This window comes from Macaca mulatta, chromosome 12 (genome assembly GCF_049350105.2).
Source record: "Macaca mulatta isolate MMU2019108-1 chromosome 12, T2T-MMU8v2.0, whole genome shotgun sequence".
Lineage (NCBI taxonomy): Eukaryota > Metazoa > Chordata > Mammalia > Primates > Cercopithecidae > Macaca > Macaca mulatta.
This window is the reverse complement of record NC_133417.1, coordinates 63,876,735-63,901,496: the sequence shown is the minus strand read 5'-3', so window position 1 is coordinate 63,901,496 and position 24,762 is coordinate 63,876,735. Positions and strand designations below refer to the sequence as shown.

At 40.9% G+C, this 24,762-nt stretch overlaps 1 protein-coding gene and 1 pseudogene across 22 annotated transcripts in view; one reads left to right on the top strand and one right to left on the bottom strand.

Annotated features, from left to right (window-relative positions):
• The window catches only part of TANC1 (tetratricopeptide repeat, ankyrin repeat and coiled-coil containing 1), a 265,725-nt gene that overhangs the window by 156,165 nt on the left and 84,798 nt on the right, over nt 1–24,762 (bottom strand). For all 22 annotated transcript variants that reach the window (XM_001093218.4, XM_028830727.2, XM_077957059.1 and 19 more), the window contains one exon: nt 11,103–11,178. In XM_001093218.4, the coding sequence (XP_001093218.3) occupies nt 11,103–11,163 (61 nt within the window). In that variant the 5' untranslated portion in view covers nt 11,164–11,178. The remainder of the gene's footprint in view (nt 1–11,102; nt 11,179–24,762) is intronic.
• Nucleotides 20,115–21,031, top strand: LOC100423451 (glutathione S-transferase Mu 3-like; annotated as a pseudogene).

Sequence of the window (24,762 nt, the reverse complement as noted above, 5' to 3'; positions counted from 1 at the left end):
TAAAGGAGGCCAGCTGGAGACACAGCATAAACCACTAACGTACAGTCAAACACTACACTTTGAGTCCATCTTTGCTTTAACTAGCTATATGACTTTGGGTAGTTGCTCAATGCCTCTTTTTCCAGGTCTTCCTCAAACAAGAAATTGAACTCAATTTCTAAGATCCTCCTAGATCTAAAACTTCAAAATGTCATTACTCTATCATAGTTTGAAAAAGAATCTCTACACATAATAATCTAAGAACATGCAGCCATGGATAAAAGTTTGCACTTATGAATACAGCAATTTATTAAGGAAATGTTGCTGGAACTATTCCCGTCTACTGTTGGGAACTCACCAGGAGTCAGGCTTCCAGCACATCTGGGTAGAGGAGCAACTTTGACATCTTTGGCTGTGCACAGAGACAGAATGTTATCAAGTACTGTGGACAACTTGATGACTCATTGGAGTTGCTTTTATGCTTTTATTTTGGTTTCTTTATAAATTCCTGAATGTAAGCCAATCAGACTAGTGGATCTCTAGCCTCAGCACAAACATGAAATGTTAACAATGCACAGAGAAACTTTTACCTATAGAACATAGGCAGTTTCACCATCAGCGACTTCAGTAAAAATTCCCCAATAAGCTTTCTAGATAAGTCATATAGAAAATTTGCGTTACTATACACAACGGCCACATTAGGAAAAGGGAAGAACAAGAATAAGCCCCTCACAATCCCAACAGAAAAAAACAAGTACAAAGGCATGAAAAAGACAATCATTGAAGAAGAAATGCAACAGAGCAATAAATACTGAAAGAGGTCTACCAATCTCAAAGAAATGCTAATTAAAAACAATGAAGTACAAGTTTTAACCTATAAAAGTGGCAAAGATTACTAAAACTTACAAATACCCCCCAGTAATAGGAATTGTGCAAGCAGGCACATTCACATACTGCTTACACAGGCGGCAACCAACAGGAGCTTTCTAGAAAACAATGTGGCAAGAGGCACTAACAGCTTATAAAAAGTTCATTTTCTTTCCCTATTAATTCCATGCTTGAAAACATATTCTAAAATAGTTCGTAATTCATACAAAGGTATGTATTTTCCAGAGGGTTTTGTAAATGAAAAAAAAATATGGAAACAAATTGGGCCCGAATAAAATCATGGTACATTGGTACAATAAAATCTTAGGCATTTTTTTTAAACAAACGAATGACATGTTATTTAAAAAAGATAAAGCAAAAAATACAAAATATCTTGGGTTATTTGCTTATAAGTATTATGAGTGTTTTCTATTTTCTTTTTTTTTTTTGTGGAGATAAGGTCTTACTACTCTGTCACCTGGGCTGGAGTGTGGTGGCATGATCACAGCTCACTGCAACCTCCACCTTCCAGGCTCAAGCAATTCTCCCACGTTAGACTCCTGAGTAGCTGAGACTATAGGCATGTTCCACAACACCTGGCCAGTTTGTTTGTTTGTCTGTTTGTTTTTTAATAGACAAGGTCTCACTATGTTGCCCAGGCTGGTCTTGAATGCCTAGGCTCAAGCAATCCTCCCGCCTCAGCCTCTCAAAGTGTTGGGATTACAGGCATGAACAACTGGGTCCAGCCTATTTTTCTTATTTTGTACATTGAGCATATAAATATTGGGCAGGGATTCAAATACTGGTATTTATTCTCATTTTTACTTATCTAGTAGTTTAAAGAACATCTTAAGTATAATAAACATTCTAATTGATTGAGTTTTATTCTTCCTTAGTAGATAAAATAATGGTGTGTTTCATGATCAATTCTCCAGGGTATCATGTTTATAGTAAGAACATTAAAGTGCTATAGATGAATTGTGTTCCTAAAATTCCTATGTTGAAGCTCTAGCTCCCAATGTGATGGTATTTGGAGTTGGGGCCTTTGGAAGACAACTAGGTTGGATGAGATCAGACTAGATGGTTGGGTTACGTGAGCACATGATGAGATCAGCACTCTTATAAGAAGAGATACCAGAAAACTTGCTGTCCCTGTCTCTACCATGTGAGAACACGGAGAGGGCAGCCCCTGCAAGCACCCAAGCATGCTGGCACCCTAATCTCAAACTTTCAAGCCTGCAGCATGGCGAGGGGAAATCAGTTTCTGTTGTTAAAGCCACCCCGTCAATGGTGCTTTGTTATGGCAGCTCAAGCATACTAAGACAACACGAAGATGTGCTATCAAAAATCAAAATACTTTTAACATCTGGTACTCGGAAAGCAGCTTTCTAGATAAGTCATATAGAAAATTTGCTTGGTGGGGAGTGAAGAGCAAGCCCTCACAAAGAAACAATGCATTAACATAAATTCCTGAATTCTGGTAAGTGAAATAAAAACACAATCGTCAGGAAGACAGCTGTGTGCAGGTGGCTCTCTTCCATGCTTAACCTGGAGTCTACCTCCAGGCTCTTAGCCTCTGCTATCAGTTTTATGATCTACAAAAACTCCAGACAAGATCTCAAACCACTACAGCCACCTCCATGCATGTCTCACATCAGAGACATCATCATTCCTGATGACATCCCAGGGCATAAAGATCATCACGATGTACAAATCTAGCAGCTGGAGGCTCCACACTCCCTTTAAAATCGGCAAGTCCCTGACAAACTTTAAGAGTGTGAAGAATTAAAACAAGCTGCTCAGTTCCTTGTTTTACCTTTACCCACTGCACTGTGGTCACCAGAACATAGGACAAGAACTCAGGGTCCACAACGGTATTTTCATGGCGGATGAGTTATAACTAGCCTGCCCCTAAAAGGACAGAGGGGAGTGGGAGAAAAAAGACACACAGATCCTGCTTTCTAATTCTGATTCTAGATGTGAATAAGGTTTCTCAATTTGATGCTGATCCAGAGCTAGTGCTACCCAGCTGGTCACCCGACGGCCACCCTCATCAACTGCAAGGCAACTGATTGGTGAACGCACCATCCCCTTAAGACTTATGAGGAATACTCAGTTTGAATCATCATCCTTGAAATAAAAGTCAGTCTGCTTCAGAATCCTTTGTAGCCCATATCCCCACTCAGGAACTACACTTGCCAGTAGATTATATGAAATCAAGTTTTTTACATTCCTGTAGGATAGAAATAAAACCTTAGAATTCTCCTTCTAGGAAGTGCAAATAGAAAACACGGAAAAGCAAAGATGAAGCTTCTTTATGGGAATTAAGTTACATATACATGGAGCTTTCTGAAAACTAAGTCTGTACAAAATAAGACCTTTGTGTTTTACAGAGGAGTTTTAATAAAAATTTGTGAAATAAAATTAGATTTGATAATTTAAAAATGAACTCTGAATTGCTCATTTGCCTACTAGTAATCAAGCTTCCTGTGGCATTTATACACAAACATACAAAAAGCAGCTCGAGTAAAGAAGCATTGTTTGAGAGTATTATCACATGCTTTATGATGATTCAGATAAGTGGTGCCTTGCTGGAGATCTTATGCCAAAAAAAGGACTTATTAGTCCAGGGTGACTAACTTCCCTTTCCCCTGGGGTTCAGAGCTTTCTCCAAGTATGCCCCCCAAAAGGAAAACAGTTCAGCATGAAACCAGCTTGGGCCTTACGTGTAGGTGCCTAATGATAAACGGTAGATATCTGTTCCCTTCTTCCTCTAACTCTTGCATCCTTTATATTTACCTAAAACACATGGAAAAGCTATGAAGAGGTGGGGGGATGAGGGCCCTCCATATATAAAGACCTTCATTCACAAAGGATGTGTTGAGATAACATTTTATAAACTGTACTTAGAAATCTATTCTCAAAACTGCCTGCCAACTCCCAAAATCCCTTTAGCAAGGAGAAAAGCCTTTCAGTTTAACTGTATAAAGAGAAAGCCATAAAATACAAGTACTTCATAGAGGTTAAAAGGTAAAATACATTATTTTGAAAGCATAAACCACCACAGGGCAGACAAATGACTCAGAGTTCCCCCAGTTTTGTTATAGGGGAAAGGCTGAAGCTGGGAGAAAGAGCCTTTAGTATCCAGAGGAGATGGCAGAATATTTGGGAATAGGAAGTCATGGAAAGAAGCTTCTAGAACATCATTCTTCACCTGAGAGCAGTCCTGTCTTCTCCATAACAGAAAACAAGTTTTATTTTTTTAAAGGGTTTTGTTAGTTCTTTAAGGTATCACAGTTTTCTCAAGAAAGAAAAGATGTACTGGATATCTAGCAGAGGCCAAATGTCAAGTTAAAACACTTTTGCAAAAGGGTATTCTTATTCAACCCTGACAATATAACTATAAGGTAGTTTAATCAAGGTTAAGAAAATCTGTCCAAATTCAAGTTAAATAGGTGATTGAGCTGCGATGTGAGTCTGTGTCCTCTAATTTCAAAGTCCATGCTTTTTCTTGACTTTGTGACATACATAAGGGACAACAAAGAAAATCTGATGAAGGAACCTATCAAACCAGAGAGAACAACCAGCATTCCTGCTCCTATTAAAAATCAGGCTGGGCGCAGTGGCTCACACCTATAATCCCAGCTCTCTGGGAGGCTGAGGTGGGCGGATCACCTGAGGTTAGGATTTTGAGACCAACCTGGCCAACATGGCAAAACCCCACCTCTACCTAAAATAAGAAAATTAGCTGAGTGTGGTGGCACATGCCTGTAATCCCAGCTACTTGGAAGGCTGAGGCAAGAAAATCGCTTGAGCCTAAGAGACTGAGGTTGCAATGATCCAAGATGGCACCACTGCACTCCAGCCCAGGCAACAGAGCCGAGACTTGGTCTCAAAAAACAAAAAACAAAACAAAAACACAGACCAGTCCCATTCTATGCCTAAATCATGTTCTAACATTTTGCAGAATTTGTTTAAATGCCCCAGTAAATAATACAATACCTTTATACTGAATTATTTCTGCTTGTTTTGTTGCTTGGGAAACACTTTTGGAGAATGTTAACAAGAAGATACCAAATATCCATAGCTCAGCAAGAGAGTCACTGCACTAAATTCCTAAATAGTCCACAACCACAGAAAACGGGCAATGGCAGCACAGAATAATCAAAAGCAGCTTCGTATTTTCCAGATGAAACAAAGCATCATTTGTATTGAGGCATGTTTAGAAGGTACCACTGAAAGCCAGGCTGCAGCCTGGAATGGCTTAAAATACCAAGTTTAACAATCAACATCAATGGCTTTTAAACTTTAGAGGCAAACAGCTTCCTTCTACTTGAAATTCAAAGTGAAGAATTGGAAGCAAAGCTAATAGATTAATTCAGTACACACACAGGCTTAGAGACTATCCAATGCCTTAATTAACATCATTACAAGTGTATTTAGCCAACCACCTGGGTTTTAATGAAAGAAAAGTAAGGGTCAATTTTTTTTTTTAATAAGTTGCTTCAAACTAAGCCCCCCTACTGGGGAAAATAAAAGAGCACAAATAATTTAACTGAAAAGAAAAGACTAATATAAACAGTTATTATTTTGGCATATTAAGGAACTATTCCTTAATCAGTCTCTATTTTAATTGAGGCAATACTGCAATTAAAAGTTCATTGAACTTTGCTGTTCTGCCTCAGCTTGAACCTACTTCCTCACCAATACTGAACAAGTAGAATTAGAGCGGGCAAAACACTACAGATTGAAGACTAGTGGAAGGCAGGAGAAGGAACAGAGGTAGACAGGGACCAGCCTTCCCTAGAGAGGGCAAGAGGCCTTGACCACCTAATGCTTCCAGAGTAAGGACAAAATCTCCAGGGTTTAAAGAAAAAACAGAAACACTACCAACTGTGAGCTTTAAGTACATCATAGATGTTAGATCAAATTACGTTTCATTTCTTGGAGACCAGTAGAAAAAAAATATTAGCCTGAGTCATTTACTCGCTATGTGGTAGTAACAGCTACCATAGTGAACTGTAATTAGATATCTGTGCTTCCTTAGTTTTTGAAGGGGAGGGAACCTGCCCAACGTCTGTGACTGAAGAATCCTCCACAATGCATATGGTGGTGGAAGGTAAAGTCCACCTTGTATAAATCTTAGCCAAGAAGCTGTCCAAACACACTCTTCCAGGCTCTCATGCAGCTAGAACCAAGGCATGTGAATCTGGTTCGGCCATTTACATGCACCTGCCTCACATTTTCAAATTGTCCTTAGTTTTCCTTTAAGTACTTTCTCTTCCAGATGGATTTTGGAATCAATTTTATAGTGTTTTGTTGTTGTTGTTTGTTTTCTGTTTTTTAAGACGGAGTCTCGCTCTGTCTCCCAGGTTGGAGTGCAGTGGTGCAATCTTGGCTCACTGCAAGCGCGGCCTCTCAGGTTCACACCATTCTCCTGCCTCAGCCTCCTCTGAGTAGCTGGGACTACAGGCACCCGCCACCACGCCTGGCTAATTTTTTGTATTTTTAGTAGAGATGGGGTTTCACCGTGTTAGCCAGGATGGTCTCAATCTCCTGACCTCGTGATCCATCTGCCTCGGCCTCCCAAAGTGCTGGGATTATAGGCGTGAGCCACCCACCCGGCCAATTTTATAGTGTTTTTAAAAAAACACACAGGATTTTTAGAGCCATGAAACTACTCTGTGATACAACAATGGTAGATATGTCATTATACATTTGTTCAAACCCACGGAATATACAATATCAAGAGTGAACCTGATGTAAACTATGGACTTTGGGTGATAACGATGTGTCAATGTAGGTTCATCAGTTGTAACAAATGTACAACTCTGGGGGAGAATGTTGGTAATGGTGGAAGCTATGCATGTGTGGGAGCAAATCTCTGAATCTCCCTCCAATTTTGGCTGTGAACCTAAAACCACTCAAAAAAAAAAAAAGTCTTCTTTAAAAATTGGAGATTTCATTAGGGATTAAATGGAATGTCTACATAATTATGGAAGAGCTAGGTGGTTTAAAATGATGCATCAGCTTATTCAGAAAAACAGTATTTCTTTCCACTTATTCAGGTCTTCCTTTAAGTCCTTCAATGAAGTTTTATTTTCTTTAATGTGAGGCTTGCACAGCCGGTCACAGTGGTTCATGGCTTGTAATCCCAACACTTTGGGAGGCCAAGGTGGATGCATAGGCCCAGGAGTTTGAAACCAGCCTGGGCAACACGGTGGAAACCCCATCTCTATTAAAAAACAACAACAACAACAACAACAACAAAATCCCACAAAAATTAGCCAGGCAAGGTCACGTGGTGGCTACTCAGGAGGCTGAGGTGGGAGGATGTCCTGAGCCTGGGAGGTCAAGGATGCAGTGAGCCGAGATCGTGCCACTGCACTCCAGCCTGGGTGACACTGCAAAAACCTGTCTCAAAAAAAAAAAACAAAACAAACAAACAAAAAAAAACCTTGCACATTTCTTCTTAGGTTGATAAAGTTTTTTTTCTGTTTTAAAATGGGATTTCTTTCCTATTCATTTTCCAAACAGTGTTGCTGTGCAGAAAAATACTAACTTCCAGTGTGGCTCTTATATCCACTGTAAACTCCTACTAGGTCCAGATTTAATATCACAATACTCTTAACAGTCTAGTAATTATTTAATTTTTAAAACTAAGTAACTGTTTAATAGTAGTAACATGAATGTTTTCTGATAGTAAAGGTCACTTAAAATTAAGAAACATGTGGTAAAGGTTGTAGGCCTCTCTGGAGAGCTTCAAAAATAAACACGGCGCCTTGTTTGCTTATTTTAGATCAAGGTCCTAACATAAAGCAGGGAGAGGAAAAAAAATAAGATGCCCTCATCTGGCCTTCTCCCTATATTATGGTTTAATACCGATTTTTGCTCCCTTATGCCGAACTCAAGGTCGAGAAAAATATAGTGCTCATTTGCACTGATGGAACAGCAGGAACAAAGTGAATATGCTTTCTAAAAAACCATGGTAAAGTTTTAAAAATTACATTTTCCCGTGTGCCTCTATAGCCTTCTGAAAACACCTTTTTTGCCCAGCTATAAGCATCTCCTAGGTAAAAATGCGTGATCATAAAAAAGAGAAGAATTCTGCTAATTATTTTGAGTTTACTTGATGATTTTCAATAGTTTAAGTTTCACCGTACATAATATTGCAAATATCCGCCAGGCGCAGTGGCTAATGGCTGTAATCCTAGCACTTTGCGAGGCCGAGGCGAGTGGATCACTTGAGGTCAGGAGTTCAAGACCAGCCTGACCAACATGCTGAAACCCCATCTCTACCAAAAATACAACAATTAGCCAGGTATGGTGGCACGTGCCTATAATCCCAGCTACTCGGGAGGCTGCGGCAGGAGAATTGCTTGAACCCAGGAGGCGGAGGTTGCAGTGAGTGGAGATGGTGTGCAACTGCACTCCAGCCTGAGAAACACAGTGAGGCTGTCTCGAAAGAATAAAAACCAACAAACATAATATTGCAAATATCTATATATGTGTCTATATATATATAGTTTGAATTCAAGACCTGCTAAAGTTTTACCTATAGCTATCCCTAAAAAGATGTGGTAACTTCTTTTTAGGGATAAATGAGGGAATGACAACTGTTCAATGTTTCTGAAAAATATTTGGTTTCCATTGAAGGATATTGAGTTTATCACAGTTACTGCATTTTCCAAATTCTCAAAATAGGTTTAACGTAAAAGTGTAGTAAAAGATTGCCTGAAAAAACAACCTACAAAGGACATGAAAAGCTGAACTCAAGTTTTTAGACATGTCTCCTAAATTTCTATGATTATGAGTTCAAGTACATGGGAATGAATTTTCTTCTGTCTTTGCAACAAAGATTGGTTTTAATTGGAAACAGCACAGCAAAATTTTTCCATACTGCAGGAGATATTATTACCTAAGTTTCAGAGCAGTCTTGGTAGATTAGCCAGCTTTAATTTATAGAAAAACTTAGCTATGATTTACTTATATGATGAGGACTGGCATGGACTAACATACGAGTGGTCAAATTCCAAGTATTTCCCCCAACAATCCTGTGACATAACTTCATCAGGATTTAAAACTCCATCTGCTTTGTTGCTAGCCTGATACAACCAGGTTCTAGTTAAGAGCAAAAAGGCACATACCATGCAGATGTTTTATGGGAAACGTTCCCATTGCTCTTTCAAGTTGGTTTATATTAGTGAAAAAGCCATACGTAGTGTGGAAATTATTAAGAAGAAATGACTCAGAAAAAGCAATAGTTGCTTTTAAAGACCAAGGGGAGAAATAAACCCAAAATCACCCGCTCTGAAACTGGAAAAGTTTCAAATGCAAACTGTGTTCCTGTCTGGTGTGTCTGAAAGGCACGGGTGCTGAAGATTATTAATATATTGTTATTTCTTCTAAGGATGGCACTGGTCAAAGAGGATGGTAGGCCTGTTTTGAAGAACTGTTACCAACTGGGGAGTTTAGGCTTGGGGACCCTGGTCCTGAGAAAAATAACCCACTGGTTGGCAGTTCCAACCCAACAGACAGCTTAGGATCTAACTTGATGCTGGAAATTACAAAGGCTTCTAATGAAGGAAATAACAAAGTTCCTATGATTGGTGACAGATGAGCCAAAACTGAAAAAGCTTTTCGTTGTTATTATTTTTAAACAGCTTTCAGAAAACTAACAAGACCTTTTGGCCTTGACCCAGCAGAGAATAAATGTCCCCCACTGGATGGATATTCTGTCAACTGAAATTTCTCCACAGTAACAATTCTAATTAATTATTCAAAGCCAGGGGTTGATTTTCTAAGGTTAACTATGGTCTCCTGTTTAGGTCATTAAAAACTGGTTTTTCCTTTTCTTTAGTGTCTGCTCACCCAGGCATTGATGAGAAGCTTTAACAGCAGCCTTGCAATAAAGGCTCTACTTTTAAGGTGAGTTTGTCATTTTGCAGACTTGGTTTAAGGGATAATTAGCAATAAATAGAGATTTTGTCTAGGTTCTATATAACCAAAAACTTTAGAAATCCACTTATTCTCTTATATAAGCATGGAAACAACAGACATTAATATTATCACAAGGCATTGCAAGATCTTTTGAATTAAAGAATTAACCATAATTTTGTGATGCTTCATTAATAAGCATACTTCTTAAAACAGAAATTAAAATTGAAACATTATTTGACATAGTAACTCAGAAAACCAGTCATTCTCCAAGGAGACTGGATTAACATGGGTTTACCGAGTGAAATGTAACACTTCAGGCAAGTCAATTCATGCTAACATATTTTTATTGTGCAATACAGGTAGACAATATATACTTTTTCTAGCAAGAGAAAAAGGGTGTACCACTCAATGTTCACCAAAATAACCCTAGAATAGGTTAGTACATAGAATGTAATGCTATTAAGAGTCACAATGACAATATGCACCAGAACTCTACAAACGAAAATGAAATTCAAGCCAAATTAAGTAGTTTTCATTATAATGAAAACAAGCAGTCTGGCATTAAGTGGGGCTCCACCTGTTAGGAGTAAAATTTGATACTCCAAAAGATGAGGACCAGTCAGCCAGCAGTTGGTCAAACATATAAAATGTAATCACGTGGGAAAGGGAATGGGATTTCTAGAAACCAAATTCCTGAACACACCTGCTATCCCTCAATGCCTTTAACTTTGACTCCCTCCAGATCTGAATGACCTACTGAAACTATGAACCTTTCAAGTCTCTGGGAAAGGATTTGGTTATAACCCAAACTCAATTCTCAAAGTCATTTCTCGTAAGAAAGCTCAAAATTATGTTTTCTGTCCTTTTTCTTTTTTAAGAGACAGGGTCTGGCTCTGTTGCCCAGGCTGGAGTACAGTGGCATTATCATAGCTCACTGCAGCCTTGAACTCCTGGGCTCAAGAGATCCTCCTGCCAGAGCCTCCCAAGTAGCTATGATTTACACACATGTGCCACCATACTCAGATAATTTTTTCAAGCTTTTTTGTAGAGGCAAGTGTCTCGTTATGTTGCCCAGACTGGTCTTGGAACTCCTGGCCTCAAGCAATCCTCCTGCCTTGGCCTCTCAAAATGCTAGGATTACAGCTGTGGGCCACCATGTCTGACCCATCTCATTTCTCATAGCCTCCAGCACACTGTTTGTTCTAACCCAGGTAACCCTCTCTGACCCACTGCCAAAGCAACAAATCCATCCAGCCTGGGGTGAGGAGCAGCTTACTGCCCGCGGTCCATGGCTGGGCTCATTCTTGCACACAAACCTGCTTCCTTCTTGCCTCCTTTTCCTCCTTCTCGGCTCTTCTTCAGCACTGCCTTTAACATTTTCAACACTTGTTTCTAAAGAGAAAAGGAACAGAGAGAAGAGGAATTAAATGTTGAAAGTTGGAATATAACTTGGGTATTGACAAAAAGAGGTAACTTGCATTCAAACAAACAGACCACTTAATATTAAGGTACCTTAGTACCTTAAATCTTACATTAATTTTCTATGAATAAACTATGGCGGGAAACTGAATGCTGAAGACACAAGGAATGTTCTATAACTTTTAATGAAGTGATTAGAAGTTCACTGTTAGAAAAGCTAAAAAAAAAATACAATAGTGCATTCTCAGCATTCCACATCTAATTAAGGTTATGAGGCTAAACCTGGGTACAGTACTGCAAGATATTTGGCACAGTTTCCCAATCCCAGTTCATCAAAAGGTGGCACGAGAACATGGAATCAAAAAGAAAATGAAAGAAGCTACATGGTTAAAGGCAATGTTTTACAGGTGTTACTAATTATATAATCACAAGGAAAACATTTTGGAAGGTTATGAAATGAGGCATATCTTACAAACATTTGCAAAATAAATACAGTGGGAACACATTTTAACCCTGATCAGAGAACCCAATTAAACAGCACACACTACAGTGGGTTTTTACTATACATAGTTATAACTTTGGGATGGGGAAGAGAAGTAAGTAGAACAGGCCTGTGGCACTACGGCCAAATCCTTTAAAGAAAAGGCTGTATCTTCATGCAGGGTTGTACTGAGCTTGTAAAAACACCACAATGACCCAGGCCTAAGATGAAACATGAAACCATCTCTACAGCAAGCGACAGACAAAAGGACCATTATTTCATCATGAAGCCAGGATCCTTTAAGCTCTCTCTCCCAACTACTAACTCAGATGAGATGGCTGAACAACCCCAGACGGTAACCAATCTTAGTGGGTTGTGTTACCCATCACACCTTTATTAATGCACTAAGAGAGGGAAGCAGAAGGCAAGCAGGTCTCTCTTGAACAGGCAAGAAAAGGGGTGGGGAGAAGAGTAATGAGGATGGGGAAGGGGAGGGGAGCAGAGAAAGGGAGGCAAGAAGGGAGAAACTCCTACGTAGGAGGGCTCCCAAATTTGCCTCGTCAGCACAAATGCCTCAAATGGCCTCAGTGTAACACACCACCTCTCAGCCCCCAGAGTAAGCAGAAGTTTTGTGGGACCCGTTGAGAAGGGTAAGGAACCCCAATGTGTTGCCATTCACAGAATCACACAACGTAAGCAGGCAGGGTGACCTTTCTTATCATTTGGTCCAAGCCTGTATTTGTTTTCCCAAGCCTTTTGTTTTACTGATGAAGAAACAGAGACCCAGGGAGGCTGGCTTGCCAGGGGTCACGCAGCTAATTAACAGCAGGGCCAGAATCCAAATCTGCAGCAGCCCAGCAGCACCACCTTTCTCCCCTCCACCAGGCCGGTCTCTCCTCACACATCAATGAAAGCTTTGGGCAACAACAATCAAACAAAACTGAGTGATACTAGAAAGATAGTATCTTAGGCAGAATCTGGAAAAAGCCATACTGAAGGTTATCGGAGTAAAATCATCTTACACACAAGTTTTACATACAGAAGGGGCATGGCTTAGAGCCTAATTCTGTTTTTGAAAATGCTGCTTGAATACACCCTGGTGAAAAAATTTAGGTTTCACCTAAAGGGCAAACACTAAAGTTGGAAGGGAGCAATAGTTTCCACAAGGAACCGATGGAAAATACAAACTTCTGTTAACAAGCGCACTTCAGAGAAACAATGAAAAATACTGTAGTATAAAAAAAATGGCAGTAAAAGTTAATAATAAATAGATACCTGGTAAACACAGACATATTCTTCAACCAACCAACTTCGGGGTTTATAATTTAGAAAAAACTACCTAAAAAATATGAGAAAAACACTGACGGAGCCATGCCACCAAAGCTCGTCCAAGGTCCCTTGCACCAAAGCCTTGGTGAACTCTTCCAGAGCCGTATGTTTACCTGGATCACTGACCAAGCTCAGGTCCCACCACATCCATGAGCTGCTCCTGATTAATCACCCAGGTCATCACCAGTTAGAGTAGACCTACAATGACACTTAGAATAGGCATCCCATGGGGCAAGGACTAGGTGACACTGACTTTGGTATCTCATCCCAGACACCTTGTTTTCCTATTTTGGGGCACTCACCTATTTTCAGGATAGATGTACCTTCCACATCAGTGGTCTTAAGTGAAAGAAGCTATCAAATATCTGCTATAATACTTCTTCCAGTTCCTGTTTTCCTCCATAAATAGCAACTCTAGGGAAATAGCTTAAATTTTATATTCTTAAAAAAGCTATTCAAACTGCGACCTAGAGCAACTTGAACTGACTATACCCGAGTGCAAAAATAAGGAACCATCCTCCCCTCCCCTAGACTGGAAAGGAAAAATGTAAGTCTTCCCAGCAAGTTAAATTCTGAAATTAACACAGATCAGAGTGGAACTATACAAAGTCACCTGGAAGTCTCAATCATCTCTGGCCAGTTATAAACCTATAACTGGAACTTAATAGTCACCAATGGACATACAGGCTATGCCCACCAAAAGGGGGATGGTCAGAAATAGCATTTATAGGAATAGGCCATAGAGGCCAATGACAACAGTACACTCCAGAGAAGACTATCTGGCATGCCAGACAGTATCTGCACACTTATAAACACATATCCCTACATTCAATTCTGGAAATGGACACATTGGGCTGTTGCAGCTGGGTGCTGTCACACATTGGTATGATACAACTACTTCTTGTTCTGGTTCTGTTCACACTGAGAAGCACCTCATAATTTGGCTCCTTTCTTAGTCTGCAAACAGTGGGGAGAGAGTGTGCTGGTCCAGTTCACACAACTGTCTGGCTTGCTGACAGACACAATTCTGAGAATAAATTAACAAATCAGTACTCCAGCTTTAAACAAAAGCTCTCATGAACTTTGCTTTATTAAAGGGAGTCACTTTGTCCAGTACTATCAATTTAAGACATGGAGAATACTGAGTTTCTGAGGACCAAAGGGAAGACAGTGGTAAATTCCTCAATGGAAATGGCACCGTGAAACCCACCTGTGTAGGCAGCCAGCAGGCTCTCCTCTTCTGCATCATCACACTTCCCTTCCAGTAGCAACTTCAACTACTGTCATTTTTCCCCTAAAAGGGTGAACACTGAGCCATTATGGACGTGAACCAAATAGAAATGATGCAAACCAGCCTTTCTGACACAGTAATTCAGACTCAGCAGATTAAATGACAAGCCCAACATACTGTGTGGTAAGGAAGTACCTATGGACAAGTATCACAGGATAAAACATAAGAAATAGTGTTCTTTTCTACTATATGTGTGTGTGTGTGTGTGTGTGTGTGTTGTTTTGAGACAGAGTCTCACTTTATTGCCCAGGCTGGAGTGCTGTGGCACAGCCTCAGCTCACTACAACCTCCACCTCCTGGGTTCAAGTGATTTTCTTGCCTCAGCCTCCTGAGTACCTGTGATTACAAGTACCTACTACCATGCCCAGCTAATTTTTATGTTTTTAGTAGAGACGGGGTTTCACCATGTTGGCCAGGCTGGTCTCGAACTCCCGATTTCAGGTGATCCGCCTGCCTTGGCCTCCCAAAGTGCTGGGATTACAGGTATGAACTGCTGTACCTGGCCTACTTTATATTATAGACCAAAGGCACAGATATAACTCAAATACTGACCAAACAATCCCTCAGGTTCTGCCCCATAAAACCTTACCCTCTATGACAACAAGTAGAACAAATGTACTGTTAGACCTAAATACTTAAGAATAAGTCTTTGAAAATGTGAAGAACGTCAGATGTCATTTCTTTCCATTACATACTTTTGAGGAAGAGTGTACGGGAGAAAAGGTATCTTTTCCTCACCCATGTTATAGGGGTGTCAGCAAGGTTCATGGCTGACACCCCTATAACAAAAAGACAGATTAACAAGAGAAAGGCATAACAAATTTACTCAACCGAAGTTTTGCATCACACAGGAGCCTTCGGAAATGAGGATCCAGAGACTCAGGAAACTGAATTTTTAGGCTTAAGTACAATGAAGAATGAACAGCCACATAGAAGCATGATTGAACAAAAAGGGAATGAGGCCTAATAATTGGGGTGGGGGCCCTCAGCAAGGCCTGCTTGTCCAGATTCTTCCTGTCCTCTGGGTACAGGGCAGGACCCCTCTGGAATGAGAGTCTGACAACTCACTGTCAGGTGAGATAGGTCAGAGAATTCCTTGATGACCATGCTTCAGGGGAGAAAGGCAAGGGGAGGTCAGAGGGACCTCCTTTCTTCTGCAGTTTCTCTTATATGCCAAGGTGCCATATTGGGGGGTATCCTGTCCTGAGCCCCAACAAAAGGAAAGACCAGCCTCTAGGTTACTACAACTAAAGGTCACCACAACTAAAAATGACTAACAGAAGTAAATTTCCTGTAATGTTCATTGAGAAGAAAAGATGAATAGATAACATTACTCTGAGAAGGCCAATGGTCTGAAGTCACCTAAATTTCTACTATCATTTAACATGTAAGTTTCCCAAATGTCACAGATTATTCTTTCAAGCCCCCCAGAAGTTAGACTGACTATCAAAAGCTTACTTTTACTTCTGGTATTTCTCCTTCAGCACACCCAGTCTTCGGGGACAGGCACAACCTCTCTACATCATGTATTTGAATTCTGCACAGCATGTTGTGTTGGCATATAAAATGTAACAAAAAGCACCCTAGACAAAACAGTAAGATGATTCCAAAACAAGACAAAATCTATTTCAGCCTGTAATCACAATGGCAGTATCAGAGCCATGACCACCTTGTCTGAGATCACAGAAGAGTACTAGCAGCAAAATGTTTCTCTTCTGGAGTGCCATACTGCCTATTTACACAATTTCAAGTGGAATCTGGGAGCTGAGGGCAGGGACTATGTTTATTCTTTAACAGATACAAACAGAAGCCAGAACACAGGCTTCGCACCCACCCTGTTCTCAGTATTTGTTGACAGGCTGCAATGAACACAGATGAACGATTTCCTCCAAATCAAGCAATTAACCAACATTTATAGCAGTTTATAATTGACAAAGAACATTCCTATATATTCACACTTGCAAGGAATGCAAGAAAATTCAGTTAAATCCATGTGACATCAGACAATGAGATATTAGGAGGCAAATGCTGCATTTAGCAATATCTCTTCATATCCACATCTGAATTAACCTTAAAACCTCAGTCCAGTTACCCCAAATACCTAAACACACACACTCTGTGCACGCTCTAATGGAAGGAGCTTCTCCCATCAAACTATCCACCTGGCCTCAAAGCAAAATTATCTGAAGATGCTGCTTTTGTCAAAAATAATAAAGCCAGAGTAGCAACATTTACAAGTGAAACTCTGTAAACTAAGGTACATATAATTAAGAAATTTTCCTTCTTTGCATCAAAGAACCATCAAAAACATCCTCAGTGTTAGGAGCTTAAAAAGTTCTTTATTTTATTTTATTTTTTTTTTTTTTGAGATGGAGTCTCGCTCTGTCGCCCAGGCTGGAGTGCAGTGGCCGGATCTCAGCTCACTGCAAGCTCCGCCTCCCGGGTTCACGCCATTCTCCCGCCTCAGCCTCCCGAGTAGCTGGGACCACAGGCGCCCGCCACCTCGCCCGGCTAATTTTTTTTGTATTTTTTAGTAGAGACGGGGTTTCACGGTGTTAGCCAGCATGGTCTCGATCTCCTGACCTCATGATCCGCCCATCTCGGCCTCCCAAAGTGCTGGGATTACAGGCTTGAGCCACCGCGCCCGGCCAGGAGCTTAAAAAGTTCTTAAAACCTAGTTAGTCTGACTCACCTAACAGTCATGCCTTCTATATGACACCTTTAGAACTGTTCTTCATATTAGCAACATACAGTTTACCACAAGAAAGTAGTAGTGGTAGCAGGGAGTCTGAAGCAGCCTACAAGATAATACAGACTAAAGCAAATAAGAGAAAACAAAGTATAAGAGACCACACACACACACACACAGAGGTCTGCTAGACAGGGCACTAGCTGTTAGCTAGAAACTCATGGAAAACCCTGTACACAGAAATTTCCTGAAAGCAAGAGCCATGTCTCATCATTCCTAGGAGATGCTAGGAGGCTGGGAAAAGCCAGCCCTTGATAAGTTTTTGACATTCCAGGATTTCTCTCACACCTCCCCACTGTAATAGAGAAATCCTAGGAATTGACAGAGACCTTGCCAATATCACTGGGAACAACTAATGGAACTTCTCCAGGATCCAGATGCTTCATCCAGAAAAGTGTGCCGGGGTAGGGGGATGGTTAGAACAACCCGTAAGTAATTCTGATAAGTAAAGAATTGGCCTTTGGTTCTTCTTTTTTTTACATATTTCTTCTTTTAAAGAGAGAGTCTCACTCTGTTGCCCAGGCTGGAATGCAGTGGCACCATGACAGTGACAATTCACTGCAGTCTTGTCCTCTCAGGCTCAGGCTATCTTCCCGGCTCAGCCTCCGAAGTAGCTGGGACTACAGGCATGTACCATCAGGCCCAGCCTATTATTTTTTAATAGAGATGGAGGTCTCATTAGGTTGCCCAGGCTGGTCTCTAAACTTCTGGGCTGAAGTGATTCTCTTACTTTGGCCTCCCAAAGCACAGGGATTATAGGCATGAGGTACTGCACCCAGCCTGATTTTTCTTAATTTGCAGAGCTGGAAAATATGACATTAAACTATAATTTATTCTCCAAGACACATAGATCCAGCCATTCATTCTTTATTCAACAACCCATTCTACAAATTGAACCTCTATTCTACTATTATTTTCTTTATAGTTTTGTCCTAAGCAAAAAGACTTCAGATTTAAGTATGAGTTATTAAAAAGCATAGTAAATTTACAGTCACAAGTAATATGAATTTAGAAGAGTTCTGGGCATGAAATTGGAAATCAAATGCTTAAGTTCTGATGCACTAAAATTAAGTGGAAACTATTGTCATGAAATCACCTTCAACCTATATTTAAAATATTCTGTACATTCATACAGGGTGTTTCGGGAAGAGTTTCTACAAAACAAACAACAAAAACACCTTACCTTAGCCAGTATTTCAAGTTGCCAGAAAATTAGTACTTTGACAAGTACTTGGTAGAAAGAAAATTTCACTTTTGGAGGAAAAGATAAAAGAAGTTGCTTCCTTCTAAGTACGAGAACCACCTTTATATACCTGTAAAGGGAATTGTTCAATCCAAATTCTAACGCCATCTCCTCCATAAAGCCTTCTCAGGCTACAATGGTCAAAAGATGTCTTTTCTCTAATTCTACACCCTGCCTTGTTCTAATATGATGATAGATCAAAATTATGGTGAAAAATGTTGAACTCCACAAATCCCCCATGGCATCTAGCAATGTACATTACACACAACAAACACTTAAAAAAAAAAAAAAGTCGTTAAATGAGTGGCAGGGTTGTTATGGAAGGGAAATCAAAATCAACGGCAATTCTCTTCCAACAAGGAGTTTGGACTAATAATTTAAGAATTCTGGTACCAAGCACTAATTCCCAACTTTATGGTCAAAATAATTTGGTGTATACATGAAAAAATGCACATTTAACATAGTAAGATCTGCTCAAATATCAGGCTTTCAGAAGCACTGGCTGTAGGTAGGTTTTATTTGGGTATTTCAAATAGGCACACAGAAGAGATAAGTGCAAAGACAGTAGCCAAAAATCTGAAATCAATACATTCTCCTTCAAAAAAGGAAGAGTTCAGAAAGGGCAGCATTTCCAGCAATAATCATGATGTTTCCCAGGCCAATGGCTACTGTGCAAGGCAGAGCTCAGTCTTGCAGTGAGCTCCTGCTCACTTACAGGCTGTCTTCAGTTCCCTGTCACCTATGTGCTCCCTAGCTGAGACTTACCTCCCTACCACAGCAGCAAAACACTGCTAACTAGAAGACAAAACTCCATATATTTGTCGCTAGTACTGTATATCATCCAGGTATTTACATAGATGTTTAGATCTATTAGAGAAAGCAAAAGAATTTCATAAGCCCACTTCAAAACACACCACAGAATCAACTCATCTTAGAAGCCTTCTTCATCTTATTTTAATTGTTTATATACCTGCTTCCTTCACTAGGCTGTGGGCCTCTGAATGGTCAGACCCTGCCTTGCTCCCCACCCCAGCAAAGTATGTGTTTTCCAATTTCAACGTCAATGAATGGTTGTGGAGAAACATAATTTTAATCTATAATTCTCAAAGGGAATGATTGCACCTAAAAACAGACTGTTATCCTTTAATAACTTTCAGTAAAATTAATATCCTTCTACAGCCTGTGAGCAATGGAGAAACTTGCCCTGGCTCTCCTGGACCAGCAAGTGGCAGAAATTGAGTTACAACCTAATTTTCCAATTAAGGAATGAGTGTTGGGTTAGCAATTGCAGCGTTTCATTCTACAAGCATTCATACGTAGCTACCCTGTGCCAAACAACAAGGGACCCAAAGGCAAGTGCAATCCGATAGAAGAGGAAGACAACATGTGGACAAACATGAGCAGGAAGCTAAAAACATTCATGCCTCCATTTTCTCTACAAGGTAAAAACAAGGTAAGAGGTGCAGTGAAGGTGTAGGATAGCCCTGTAGATGAGAGGAAGGCAAGTAAGAGATTAAAAGGACAGCTGGCTGGGCATGGTGGCTCACACGTGTAATCCCAGCACTTTGGGAGGATCGTTTGAGCCCAGGCCTTTGAAACCAGCCTGGGCAACAGCGGGAGAGTCTCACAAAAACCAAAAACAATAAAACGGACAGCTGAACAGCTCTGATCATCCAAACTAGGCTGCAGACCAGGCCACAACACTCGATTATGAAACTGCTCCTATCCTCAAAGGCTCACAAGTAACATCATCAAAATCACATCGTGCAACTCATCTATGGTTCTGGGTTAGTGGAATATTTGTGGGCTGGCACACACCATCTGCCTGCTCCTGTAGTTCATGGATACGTCCTATGAGGAGAAATGGCACACGTGCCAGGACACTCCTGACAATGACTGAAGCCAATGGCTGGATGTGATATTCAAGCTAGACCTGGACTTTCCTAATCTGCCCAACTTCATGGATGGGAAGAACAAGGTCACCCAGAGCAATGCCATCTTGTGCTACACTGCTGGCAAGCACATGTGTGGTGAGACTGAAAAGATTCAAGTGGACATTTCTGAGAACGAAGCAAACAATTTCCACACACAACTGATACAGCACTGTTACAAATCTGACCATGAGAAACTGAAACCTGGCCGGGCTCACGCCTGTAATCCCAGAACTTTGGGAGGCTTCTCTTTTCTTGCGGATCACAAGGTCAGGATCAAGACCATCCTGACTAACACGGCGAAACCCCGTCTCTACTAAAAATACAAAAAGTCAGCCGGGCATGGTGGCACACGCCTGTAGTCTCAGCTACTTGGGAGGCTGAGGCAGGAGAATTGCTTGAACCCGGGAAGCAGAGGTTGCAGTGAGCCGAGATCACACCACTGCACTCCAGCCTGGGTGACAGAACAAGACTCTGTCTCAAAAACAAAAAACACACACAGTACTGAAACCTCAGTACTTGGAACAGCTACCTGAACAACTGAAACAATTCTCCATGTTCCTGGGAGAAATTCTCACGGTTTGCAAGGGAAAGCTCACCTTTGTGGATTTTCCCATCTATGACGTCCTGGATCAGAATCGCATGTTTGAGCCCAAGTGCCTGGATGAGTTCCCACATCTGAAGGCTTTCATGTGCCCTTTCGAGGCTTTGGAGAAAACTGCTGCCTACAATGCAGTCTGACTGCTTCTCCAAGATGCCCATCAACAAGATGGCCCAGTGGGGCAACAAGCTTTTATGCTGAGCTAGAGGCAGACTTGCACTGCTTGTTTTGTTTCATCCTGTCCCTAGGAGGCCTCCACTCTTTTTTGCTCTTTTAAATAAATAGCACTTGGGCTAAAATAAATAAATAAATAAATAAGCTGTGCTGTGCAATTCCCTCCTCTGATGCTCAGCCCCAAGAACTATCCAGGAATGGTCCAGTGAATGCAGGATCTGATCAATGATCAGGAGTTCACAGTGCAGGGGCCAGTACAGGAGTGCTCAGAGTGGTGTGCTGTGGAATCAAGGCTGGTCAGGAAGGGGATGAAGCCCTGAGAGGCAGGATAGCCAGAGAGAAAAAGTATGGTGTCTCAAAGAGATCAAAGAACAAACACAGCCAGAATAAATGAATGGGGAAGTTGAAAAGAGTCTGGTTCTTTTTAATCAAGTTTTAAATTTTGGATGTCGAACAATTCCAGACAATGATAAAGCCCACAGGATTAGTAAAGGCAAATCTGTGATGTGAATCAGGCCTGACTTGAAATCTCAGGCACTGAACAGCTCCCTCCAAAGTCCTCAATGAACTTGGGGGTAGGGGGAATAGGGAGGTGATGAGGACAGCACAGAATACATGCCTCAAAGAAAGGGAGGCTTTGCATGAGGATGAAAGTGTAGCAGTTATGGACACCAGCATCACCTCAGGGCCCCAGTAGCCACGCAGCTAAAAAGCTCCTGGAGAACCACCTGGGGTTTGAGTATGAACCATGGTCTGAGTGTGGTCTCCTCCTCTCACATAACTCTGTGGAAGGCGTGGCTAGGGCCATAGGGTATTTTCTTTTATAACTGGAAACCCAAGTCCCAATCCTTATGGCAGTTAGCTCCACAACTACCACACTCAGAATTACATTCTCTTCTCTTTTCCTTTCTCCTTCCTGTGGTTTCCCACTTGTGTCAATACAACAGAGCTACAATCCCCAACTTACACTGCCCACCTTCCTGATGTGCAATTACAACTCAGAATACAGGTAGAGGCATTATGTATACAAAGTGATTCTGGACACGTTGTTATTTCACCAAGAATACTGTTCCCTTTCCTGTTGGACTGGATCATTTCAGGTCTCTTCCACCTGTAGGCATTATAATTTTTAAGGGGGAAACTTTCTTGTTCCTAAGACCACTGTAATCACAGTACATAATAAACCATCATCACAGATGAAAAAGGAACCCCTCAGAGGAGGTCACTATATGAGTGATAAGCTTTTACTACAGAAAGAGAAGAGACCTTGAAGACATTTTCAAAAAGTGTTAAAAGGCACTCAATCAATCAGTGCCAGCCGAATGAAATCTGGTATTATAAACCTAAGGAAATTAAAATTTTTAAATTGCACTAGATCTGGCCTCAAAGTGAAGGGTCAGACAGCCTCAAAGATGCCTGTGAAAGGCAGCTATTCATCACAGAACGATCTCTTGCTCATGTAGCTGACAGATGGATCTTTCACTTAATGCCCAGAACATAAGACATCAAAAAAAACTCCTCCACTCATTAGTGACGTGCAATGACTTGCTGAACAAGGTTATAACCTCCCCAGGCCCTAATTTCATTTGGATTGGAGTTCTCAATACCCACGCAGGGTTTTAAAACTCCACCAGGTGATTCTAATGTGCAGCCAGCAACCCTTATTTACCACTAACCATATGCCTGGCCCTGTTCTAAGCACTTAGCATGCATGTACTCATTAAATCCTCACAACCACCATCTGAGGAAGGTACTGTTAATCTCCATTCCACAGAGGCACAGACAAGCTAGTGACCTGCCCAAGGTCACACAGCTCAGCGTGCATCCAGGCAGTCTGGACCCCCAGACTGACCATGCGGTCAGTCTAGTAGGCCTCCCCTTTCAGTTGAAAAGAAGAGAGACCAGCCCCCAGGGAGTGGTGAGAGTCAAACAAAGGCAAAGCTGCTCAACAGGTGGAAAAAATAAATTGGCTTTGGCCAAACATACACATGCTCACACACACTTCACTCCTAGAGCAGCATCCCATGCTGCAAATCTATCCTGGAAAAAAAAAAAAAAAAAAAACTGCCTCCATTCAGAGACATCTACAGTACAGTCCCCGAGTAATCAGTTATTTCAAACTACAGTGTCGTCCACGTGTGACCTGGAGGTACCATGCAACAGAACACACACCAAAATGGGCAAGCTCTTGAGTTCCTTAGCCCCCAGGGGGAGAACCCTGGGAGTTGGCTAGAATGCCAATGTGGAGGATTTGGGGAGACAGACACCTTTGTGTCATACAAGTGAGGCTGCTCCTATTCCTAACACTTACCCAGAACTCAGCAACCATGGTATTCAAGAAAAACTCAGAAAACTGCCTCATTTCTTGTGAATAAATTGCATAAAGCTTGTTACACGGTGACAGGATGCAGTGAGAAACGGCCTAATGATAATGTCTTTCTCTGGGCAATTTTACACAGTCTAATAAATTTAGTGAGGTTTTAACCTTGGATATCAAGTTCAAAATTAACCAAGATATGCCTGCAGTGATACTGCAGTGGAGAGCTGAATCAAATTCATACAAGCCACACAGCATCATCTCTTCCCATAGCTAAAGCAATGATATCAGCATATGCATCACTGTGCTCTCCTCTGGAATTTGTAAAGGAAACCATTCTTGGCCATAAACATTTCGTTGCAGTAAGCAGTCTCACAGAAGCCTGTGAGAAAGGGCATATGGGCATGGACAATGGCTTTATTTTTTTCTCTCTCTTTTTTTTTTTTTTTTCCTTTAAGCTCTGTTGGACTTGAAGGCTTAATTTTTTAATTAACTCCAACAGCCCCAAAAGGGGAATACCAGAGCTCCAGATGATAAAAGTCACAGACAAGTCATGCTAGAAAACAAAGGCCAAGTATGTTAAGACTTAAAAAAAAAAAAAAAAAGTTAACAAATCTAGTCTCAAACAAGGATGAGAAAGACACAAGGGTGCCATATCCAAGGCACGAATCTGTAACCTTTTAAGTGCCATGGATGGCTTTAGCAATCTGTACCTTCAGAGTGTTTTTGAATGATTTTTAAGTAGAAAGTCTTATTACAAAGAAAACTAATTATATTGAAACACAGATAGCAAAATGTTTAAAAAGCAAACCTGATATACCAAAGCGTGCTTAACGCATAAAGAAGACACAGCAGCAGGTTTTATAACTACTGCAGTTTTTAAAGCAGTGATGGGCATAAATGTATTGTAAATTATTTCCACAACGTGATACAAAAATCAGTTAATTTCCAAGTGACAAAGTTACATGTCCTGTTGATCTTACGTGGTTGGTTGCCCACTTTCATGATTGGAGCAATGGCTATATTTTGGCTAGAGGTTAGTGAAAATACAGTTAAGTTTTTCTCCACCCATCCAAGTTTACAGATCCCTTGTCTGAGTCCATTTTGTACTGTACTGTTGTCACAGAATATCATGGAGAGGGTAATTTATAAACAATAGAAATTTGTTTATAAACTTCTGTTTGGCTCACAGTTCTGGAAGCTGGGAAGTCCAAGATTGAGGGGCCCACTTCTGGGGAGCGCCTTCTTACTGCATCATCCCATTAAAATTCAGAAAATTAAACAGTAACCTACTGACTGGCACACATTAGCAGGAGGGAGTATGTCACATACACGCCACTGCTAGCAATTAAAGGCAAGTCCCATGATTCATTTTCAGATAGTCTGTAAAAGCCCTATTTATCAAGAAAGTCCATCGCCACCAAATTACTATCTACAAAAA